This window comes from Sorex araneus, chromosome X (genome assembly GCF_027595985.1).
Source record: "Sorex araneus isolate mSorAra2 chromosome X, mSorAra2.pri, whole genome shotgun sequence".
In the NCBI taxonomy this organism is placed as follows: domain Eukaryota; kingdom Metazoa; phylum Chordata; class Mammalia; order Eulipotyphla; family Soricidae; genus Sorex; species Sorex araneus.
Genome location: NC_073313.1, coordinates 119,635,123 through 119,644,807, shown reverse-complemented (window position 1 = coordinate 119,644,807; position 9,685 = coordinate 119,635,123). Strand labels below are relative to the sequence as shown.

Below are 9,685 nucleotides of genomic sequence, written 5' to 3'. Positions count from 1 at the left end.
CTATTTCTCCGGCCCTTGGTTTTTTTATTTAACATCATGGAAACTACCCCTATTTTGTGCCTCCAGACTATTTTCTTTATTTGGGGGATCATATCAGCCAGCAGTGCTTGGGGCTTACTCCTGACTCTGCTCTCAGGAATCACTCCTGATGGGGTGTAGGGGACCCTAGGGGATGCCTGCCAGGCATCGTACCTGGGCCATCCACATGCAAGGCAAGTGACTCACCCACTATCCTGTTTCTCTGGCTCCTCATGCCCAAAACTCTTTTAATTTTTGGATCTGGGGCCAAACCCAGCAATACTCATGAATTATTCCTAGCTCTGCACTCAGGGATCACTCCTGGTGGTGCTCAGACTATATGGAATGTGGGGACCAAACCCAGGTTTGGCCGCATGCAAGGCAAATACCCTATTTGTTATACTACCACCCTGGTCCCACCCCAAACTATTTTTGACTACCTCATATCAAGTTTGTTCTAGCCTTCACCATACTCCACTCCAGAGATCCAGAGCCCTTTGGCAGTATAATGTAGCTTATGGACTTAATTTACCAAATAGTGTAAAATGCATAAAAGAAAACAAACACAATTACAGGAAATCAATAACACAATACAATTTATTTTTGTTTGGGGGTCACCACACCCAGTGATGCTCATTGGCTATTTCAAGCTCAGTGCTGGTATGACCATACGCAGGGCCAAGGATTGAACCTAGGCCCCCTGAATGAAAAGCATACATTCCAGCCTGTTGAATTCTTGCTCCTGCCCCTCAAAATATCTCAAAAGAAGCGTTTTCTTCTGTATACCAAAACTGTAATGCCAATAATATTGTAAACATATAACCTAAACTATAATAACTGAATTTTTAATGTAGGAAAAAAAGAAAAGCTTTCTGGGGCCGGAGAGGTAGTGCAGTAGACAGGGTACTTGCTTAGCAAGTAGTCAACCCAGCACCACCGATAGTCCTCCAAACACCACCACCACGAATAATTCCTGAGTGCAGAGCCAGGAGTAACTACTGATCATCTCCAGATGTAGCCCCCAAACTAAAACAAATCAAACCAATGCTTGCTTCTACCGATGTCCACTGCAGCAGAGTATGAAAAGAACCCAAATGTCCAAGGATAGATGAGCGGCTTAAGAAGTTATGCTATGAGGGGCTGGAGCAATAGCACAGCGGGTAGGGCGTTTGCCTTGCATGTGGCCAGCCCGGGTTCGATTCCCAGCATCTCATATGGTCCCCTGAGCACCGCCAGGAGTAATTCCTGAGTGCAGAGCCAGGAGTAACCCCTATGCATTGCCAGGTGTGACCCAAAAAGCAAAAAAAAAAAAGAAGTTATGGTATGAAGTCACAGTGATAGCACTACCTTTTATGTGGCTGACATAACTGTTAGATAACTAGCACCACATATGATCCACTGAGTACCACCAGGAGTGATCCCTGAGCACAGAGCCAGGAGTAAGCCTTCAGTACTGCTGCATGTGGTCTCCCCAAATAAAACAAAAAATAAGTGTGGTTTCGAGACACACTGGAATACAATATAGTTGTAAGAAAAGATGAAGTAATGCAATGTCCTTGAAGTAGATACAACTGGAGAGAATCGTGTTCAATGAAGTAAATCAAAGGGAGGACAAATACAGATGATCTCATTCCACTGGGCAACAAAGAGGATGCAAGGGAATTGGCAGCTTCAAACCCTGACAAACCCTTGGCCTTGGATCACAAAACTACTGAACATAGGGAAGGTGGATAAATATCTGAGTAGAGGAGGAGTTTGGCATACAAGTTATGAAAAGAGAGGAAGTGATAGAACCCTGGCTTACTGGCTCCAAGATGGGGGGGTGTCAAAAAATTTACTAGAAGAGGAAGATGGTTGGTCAGACCGACACAGTGGAGGCCTCCAGAGGCTGAAAATGGCTTATCACAGTCTTGGGGAGTCTTTTATTGTGTCTCTGGGCTGCTGAGGTAGAAGTTTCTGCTTTCTATAGATTAGTTTATTCTGCGAGGTCAATGAGGAGATGTGTAGCCAGTTCTGGGGAACGAGCTGTAAACAAAATGTTCTGAACCTATGGGAGTTAGATGGATGTATATAAAATACTTTGAGCCTAGGGGTTAGAGCAATACTACAGTGAGTAGGGCATTTGCATTGCACGCGGCCAACCTGGTTAGATTCTGGGCACCACATAGTGTCCTTCAAGCATCACCAGGAGTAATTTCAGAGTGCAGAGCCAGGAGCAACCCTGAGCCCTGCCAGATGTGGCCCAGAAGTGAAAACAAAGAAACAAAACCCCCAAACTCTGATCCTGTGTATCCCAGGGAGAGGATGAGCCCATTCTAGGGATGTAGCTGCAGCTCGGAGTTACAGTGGTGCCTCTAGAGTCTTATGGGTGCAGTTGATGTCAGTAGGGACAGCACAGCTGATGTACTAGCTGGGATGGTCTCAACCTGCCGGGATTTTACATAAAGAAATAAAACTAAGTCTCTTAAAAATAAAATGGGATTTTGTCTTGGGGGAGCGCACCCAGAGGTGCTCAGGACTTACTCGTGGTTCTGCACTTAAGGATAGCTCCTAGAGAGGTTTCAGGGGCCAGGGATCAAACCTGGGGGGGCCCTGTGCAAGACTAAGCACTTTAATCTTAGGGGCCTATAGGCCCCTAAGTCTCTTTTTATTGGGCTTAGGCTAGATCACTTCCAGCTGGGGGAGTGGTGATGTGCACCAACTTTGTCCATCAACATCACAAATTTAAACACTACTGCAACCGTATTACCCAAACTACTAAAAATTACTCAAACAATTTTGAGTAATGCTCTCCTCTCTTTATTTGGGGTCACACTCCTGATGGGATCACTCCCAGCGCGGCTCGAGAACCATATGGGGTGCAGGGCTCGAGCCCGGGTGGGCCACGTGCAAGACAAAAGAGCCTTCCCCGCTGTAATCTCTATGGCCCCCTCAAACTGCTGACATTTAAAAAAGAAGTATCTGCTTGGGTAAGGAAGACAGCTCAGATTCGAGCCCTAGAATCACAAGATTCTAGGGGTCAGCACCTAGCCTGGATTAGTTGCCCAAGAACCGCCGGAAGCGGCGGAAAGCCAAAAACAAAAAAAAGTGAAGACTCAGCGATTTCCCGTTAAATTCAAAACTCCATGACACTGGCCGAGTTTAAAGCGCGCAGCTAGTCCCACGGGCCCTCCCTCTCAGACGGTCTGCAGCCCTAGTGACCAATCGAATCCCGCGCTCGCAGCCCATTGGACCTCCGGGAGAAAGTTGCCTCCGGCCGCCCAATCCGGGCGCGACATTCCCAAGCCCGCCCCCTCGGCGTACTCCCGCGCCACTCCGGATCACGTGACGCCCTTCCCGCCCAGCCTGGGACGCGAAGCCCCGCCCCCTGGGCCCAGCCTGCTTACGCAAGGGCTTGTTTGGCATCTAGCCCTGGCGGTCTGCTCCACTCATCCATGAAGCAGGGCCCCCCTACACCGGAGCCGGCAGGCCCCTGAGCATCCTACATGCGTCCGTGAGCTCCCACTCATTCCATTTCGCGCGAGCGAGCGCGCTTTCCCACCGCCCCGCCGGGAGCGCGCCGCCGCGATGGCCGCCAGTAGGAAGCGCTGGACGCCAACGTCACGTCCCAAGCCCCGCCCCCAGCAGAGCCTTCTAAACACGTTCTTCCGCCCACTTCCCCCTTTCTCTCCTTTCCTCCGCCATCGCCGCGGTGCGAACGTGGCGCTTCGCCATGGTAAGTGTATCCCTTCCCATCGGCTCGGGGATGGCCTCTCCACGCCTCAGCTTCCCTCTAGCGTTCCCGGGTCGCGGGCTGCAGCGGGGGCCGGGAGCCATTTGAAGGGTTTTTTCCCGGAAAGTTCGATTTGGGCCGCCGTGAAGTCCTTGGGGCCTGTTCGGAAACTAACGCGGCGTTGGGCGCCCGCAGGGCGGGCTGCGCCGGCGCCCCGAAGGCCGAGGGGGCGCTCTGTGCCGGGCCGCCGCCCAGGCTAGCAGACTTTCCTCTGCTTTCGCCCTTTCCAGGAACTTTTCCGGGACTGGGAGATGCTGCGGGATGGGTCGATGGCCCCAACCGTGCCCGCGCCTCGCGCCCCCTCCCCCCGCCGGCCGCCCGCGGCGGTGCCAGGCACGGGAGACGGGCTGGGAACGGGGAATTTATTTTTTTTTTTTGCAAAAGCGTTTAACTTGGCGAGGTGCCCGCTGCATTGTTACCTGGCAGGGGTTTGAAGCCACTTTTTCCCGGAACTTGCGTGTCACCGCGTGGGTGCCCCAGGGCGCAGGATGCCGTGGCGACGACTTGGGTGGACTTTGGGCCGTCCTTAATCGAAGGAGAACTTAACGGCCAGTGGGGGGAGGATTTTCTGGGACGGTTCCATGAGAAATTGAGCTTGTGGGTTTCTAGGCCGCGAGAGGGCCCTCGGTCGACTTGGACTTGAGTGCTCCAATTTTTTTACGTGTGTGGGTGGGTTTTTTTTTTTTTTTTGCTGGGGGGGTAGCGCAGCCGGCGGTGTGCTCCGGGCTCTGGCATCGCTCCAGCCAGGTGCAAACACTCCAACCCTGGTCGGCCGCATGCAAGGCAAGAGCCCTACTCGCTCGGGGCCCCCCCCCCCCACATCTGATTTTCACGCGGCCGGACGTGAGCCTCCTGCGTGCGCCCCCGTGCCGCTGGAATTTCCTGCCGGGGGTGGGGGTGGGGGTGGGTGTTGGTTTGCGCTCAGAAGATTCAAGTTCCTATAAAAACAAAAGGTACAGTGGGGAGCTTGTTCCGAGGCAGCCTTTAAAACGGCGCCATGGCTGAGGGGGCCTGAACTGCTGACGGCCCAGAGCAACTTTAAATGCAGTTAGAAGTCCTGCCAAAAACTCTTAAAAAACACACTAGGATCCTTGGAAGTTGTCGCCTGACTTTTTAATCGCCAACTCCCCTTGCCCCGCAGCGAAGGGAACCCTGGTTTCTTTGAAGGCCAGCTCTCCACCCACCACTTGGAAAAGTTTGCTTCCCTCGCATACTTTGCTTTGGAACAATGGGGATGTGGGACTCCGCCCCTTCGGCGGGACTGGAGGCAGGCCGCAAAAGTTCTTTGGCGGGCTGATGGGGGCGGGACATAACTTAGGGCGGACCCCGCCCTAAATTCGGGGCGGGGCTAAAGGTGTGAGATGAAGTTTCAGATGATGTGGGGCGGGATCTGAATTTTTTTTTTTTTTGCCCGAGTCCTAACTTTAAAACATTGGCAGACTCCTCTAATGTCTAAATGGGTTGAATTTCTTTGCCAGTCTTCCCACAAGACCTTCCGGATCAAGCGCTTCCTGGCCAAGAAACAAAAGCAGAATCGGCCTATTCCTCAGTGGATTCGGATGAAAACTGGTAACAAGATCAGGTAAAGACTACCCCAGCTTTTTCTCTCCTTTGGTTTTGGGGCGATGCCCAGCACGGGCCCTGTGGGGTGCCAGGGGTCGGTCAGGTTGGCCACTGGCAAGGCATGTGCCCTGTCTGGCATTGTTCCCCAGCTAGTTGAACCTTCTACCCGTCTCTCTCCCCTACCCCCAGTAACGATTTTCTAGTCTTAAGTACTTCTGTCTGATGTGAATTGATGACTTTGGAAGAGTACCAGACAACACCTATTGTTCAACTAATGCTGCGGTATTAAGAGCAGTGGCAGAAGACATAGTTAACCAGGGTTAAGGCACATATTCCCCAGCACTACGTGGCCCAAGCAACCCTGTCTTCAATTGCTACATCCTTTTCCTGGCCTCCTTGTCCAAGACTCCACAGTAGTGCCTCCCCTTAGCTTCACCCCTCTTATGTTCCTTACACACACACACACACACAAACACAATTGAGCAGGTTGCAATTCCAGTGCTTTGTTTTTGTGGGAGTGCTGGCATAACCCTGCTGAAAATAAATCTGTGCCAATCATTTTTTTATTTTGCCTTTTTTGGAGGTAAAATTATTGCTGATTAGCACAGACAGTTTAGAGATCGCCTTTGAAACTGTAGATCTCTTTGGTCTTGTAATTATGCCGTTCTAATCTATTGAAAAGTGATGGGCTTTTGTTTTTCTTCTGTGGTAATGGTTTGTGGGGGGTGAAATGTCTGTCTGCCTCTGTCTTTAATGCAAAGTGTGGGGTTGCTGTTGGTGAGGGGCGCCTCCTTTCCCTAAGTAAAGAACCAAAGTGTTTTCCTAATCTGGAATCCTTTTGAGAGGTAAAAATTTGATTTGACTAGTTCTTAAATACATCTAGCAAATCACTTTTTACTCTCCAAAAAGAATTCCAACATGCATAAGGAAATACAGCTGCGGACACCCCTTGCCTGCCAAGGAAAGACTGGACGGTACTGTAACCCGGGACATGCGCGTGCCAAACCCCTGTCACTGCTCTGACTGTCGTGGTGGTAACCTACCCTCTGCTTCTGTGCAGGTACAACTCCAAGAGGCGGCACTGGAGGAGGACCAAGCTGGGTCTGTAAGGAGTCACAGGAGACGCACGCATGCACATTTGCTGTGATAGGCTGCTAGTATCTTGAACACACAGGCGAAAAGGCACCATAAGTTGAAGTCATGTTTCTTTGAATAATCTTCCTCTAGCTTCTGTACCTCATTGACAACTCAGTAATAAATCTTGTGATACCGTGCATTGCCCCACTGTATGATGTTGATTCATGCCACTGAATTCTTTCCCAGGTCTACTCACACTCAGCTCCTTGGCAGCTCCTTCCCATCTGCAGGAATGCATCCATGACATCCAGAAGAAATGCTAAGAAATGGCTGCCACAAAATAGTGCAGTAGTTCTGACTCATGCATCATATATGGCCCGCCCCTGCAACCACATAGTCCCCTGAGCATGGCCCCAGGCCACTAGTCCTCCAGGGAAAAGTATGAATCAAAGTTTGGAGACAAGTGACCCCAGACATGGAATGTACCCTATAAAAGAAGTTGAACCCCAGAGTTGAAGGGTATGGCCAATAGCCAAAATGGAGTATGTCTTTGTTTTGGGGGCTTATTCCTGCACTCAGGGATCATCATGGGCTTGGGGGACCATATGGGGTACTGGGGATTGAACCCAAGTCATCCGTTCGCAAGCACTTTGACCTGTATTGGCTGGCATGTGCAAAGACTAGAAAGGCCCACGTGGGAAGCCGGGAAGGTCTAGATTCACAAGGAGGTTAGTGGGTTAAGGGGATGCACCCGTGAGCACGTAACAGTTTAGCTGGAGTTAGTTTTACGGTAGGGTAGATTTTCCTAACAAGGGTGTGGCTAAGATGGGGGAAGAGGCTGTAGCATCCTCAGGCGCCACTGGGGGCGCTCTCCACTTAGAGAAGTGAACACTGTTAAAAGCAGCACTTGGGTTTCCAGGGGCAGGAGTGACAAGGCACCCCACATGGTTCTTGGAGCCCTGCCAGTAGTGATTCCGGAGAGTAGAGCCAGGAGTAAGTCCCGGACGCTGGGTGTAATACAAAGACCATAGGTTTCCAGGGTCCGAGTAAGCTTCAGGTACATAAATCACATGCAAGAGGCTTGCATTCCGTCCCTGGTACTTCATAGTTCCCCTGGGCACCAAACATAGCAGTCCTGAGCACTGCTTGGTACAGTCCACCCATGCCCACCCCACAAAAAAAAACGGCTAGGGAGATGACCCAGTGGCATGCATAGGTTTTGCATATGCAGCCCCTTGGTTCTGTTCCCCATAATGGAAAGCATTGAGCTGGGGATGTGGGCTCAGTGGGAGGGTACATGCCAGAGGCCCAAAGTTCTATGCCTAAAATATTGGCTCTCCAGGCCACGTTCTGTGGTGCCCAGGGCTTGCACTTGGTTCTGCACTTAAGGGTCACTCCTGCCAGGGATTGTTGGGGTTGAAGCTGGGTCAGCGGCATGCAAAGCAAATTCCATAGTCCCTTAGTTGCTGTACTATCACTTCACCCTGTGCACTACATTGTTTCTTCAGCCTCCAAAAGGAATTTTTTGAGTTGAGAAAGCTGAGAAGTAGGGCACTTGCCTCACCTGTATGAGGTTCCTGGGCTCAATTCCTGGCACCATCAAAAAATTCTGGAGCCAGATAAATAGTATAGGGGTTCAGGGACTTGCTGACTGCCCCCTCCCCATTTGATCATCAGTATCATACGTGCTTAGGGGTAAGCATTGCTGGGAGTGACCCCTGAGCACAGAGCACTAGAATGTGGCCCAAATTCCCACCCTCACAAGAAGGTATGTAACTGGGGCCAGGACAATATACAGGGCCTTGCACCTGGCTAACCAGATTGGATAACCGGCACCCCATTGGTCCTACAAGCCTGCCAGGAGTGATCCCTGAGCACTGAACCAGGAGTAGGCCCTGAGTACAACTGGAAGTGGCCCAAACCCTCTGACCTTCCCAAAAAAAGATAGGGATCCAGAGATCAGGAAGATGGCTCAAAAGACTGAACATAGGCTTTGCATGCAGGAACCCCAGGTTTCATCCCCAGTATCACATGATCCCTTCCAAGGACCCCTGTATGTGACAAGCACCACTAGGGATGATCATAAAAACAACAAAATAGGGGCTGGAGCGATAGCACAGCGGGTAGGGCATTTGCCTTGCACGGGGCTGACGCAGGTTCGATTCCCAGCATCCCATATGGTCCCCCGAGCACCGCCAGGGGTAATTCCTGAGAAGCAGAGCCAGGAGTAACCCCTGTGCATAGCCGGGTGTGACCCAAAAAGCAAAAATAAAAACAACAAAATAGATTTCCAGGGTAGGTGTTGATAAGTGATTTCTTTGCTGCAAAGAGGGCTGTAGATAAAAAAAAAGTCTGGAACCTTCTGTCCCATGAAGGAATCCAGAGACTAAGATGGCACAGATCGGGAAAGCTGGGGCCTCCCACCTCGCAGCATACAGGGCTGGAAGTGGCACTAGGCTTTCACTTTTATGAGTAAGGTTATTAGACAAGGCCTCTAGGGGCCGAGTGTCTGAAGCTGTTGCTGATGACAGTGGCAGCTGGACAGGTCCTGGAGCTCAGCATTAACCCCAAAGCACACCATTCCCTTGATCCACTGCAATAATAGTTTCTAGCAGAGCAAATGATACAGATATTTGGGAGAGATTTCACAAAGCCAACTGTGTGCAATAGCAGCAAGGGAAATATGACAGTAAACAACACCAGTGGCACAGGCCAGACCAGAGTCATTTCCTAGAATAAACAAAATCTGGAAGTTTTGGAGCTGGAGCGATAGTACATTGGGTAGGGCATTGCCTTGCACACAGCCGACTGGGGTTTGATTCCCAGCATCCCATATGGTCCCCTGAGCACCGCCAGGAGTAATTCCTGAATGCAGAGCCAGAGTGACCTCTGTGCATTGCCGGGTATGACCCAAAAAGAAAAAAAAATCTGGAAGTTTTAACAGTGAGCCCCCCTGGGAGAGCAGGCTTAACAGTCTGAAATACAGGTTTTGCATGGTGAAGGCCTGGGTTTTTTCCCTAGCACCACACGTGCACGACACATTCCCCTGAGTAGTGCCAAATGTGGCCCCAAAACAAAAAATAAATGAAATTAAAAGAGAACTGTTGGGGCTGGAGCAATAGCACAGCGGGTAGGGTGTTTGCCTTGCACGTGGCTGACCCGGGTTCGATTCCCAGCATCCCATGTGGTCCCCTGGGCACTGCCAGGGGTAATTCCTGAGTGCAGAGCCAGGAGTAACCCTTGAGTATCGCCAGG

The 9,685-nt window shown here is 50.8% G+C and overlaps 1 protein-coding gene and 1 non-coding gene across 2 annotated transcripts; both read left to right on the top strand.

Moving 5' to 3' along the window:
- The first annotated feature begins 3,419 nt into the window (after positions 1 to 3,419).
- Positions 3,420 to 6,627, top strand: RPL39 (ribosomal protein L39). The gene is made up of 3 exons (XM_012934043.2): positions 3,420 to 3,733; positions 5,269 to 5,372; positions 6,414 to 6,627. The coding sequence occupies exons 1-3, from the start codon at positions 3,731 to 3,733 to the stop codon at positions 6,460 to 6,462; spliced, it is 156 nt and encodes a 51-aa protein (XP_012789497.2). The 5' UTR covers positions 3,420 to 3,730; the 3' UTR covers positions 6,463 to 6,627.
- LOC129400650 (small nucleolar RNA SNORA69) lies at positions 5,833 to 5,967 on the top strand. Its single transcript, XR_008627840.1, has one exon. It is a non-coding gene; the product is annotated as a small nucleolar RNA SNORA69 (small nucleolar RNA).
- Positions 6,628 to 9,685: the final 3,058 nt, after the last annotated feature.

Coding starts and splice junctions, on each gene's coding strand:
- RPL39 (XM_012934043.2), top strand. Junction 5,373..6,413: donor AAAACTGGTAACAAGATCAG/GTAAAGACTACC, acceptor GCTTCTGTGCAG/GTACAACTCCAAGAGGCGGC.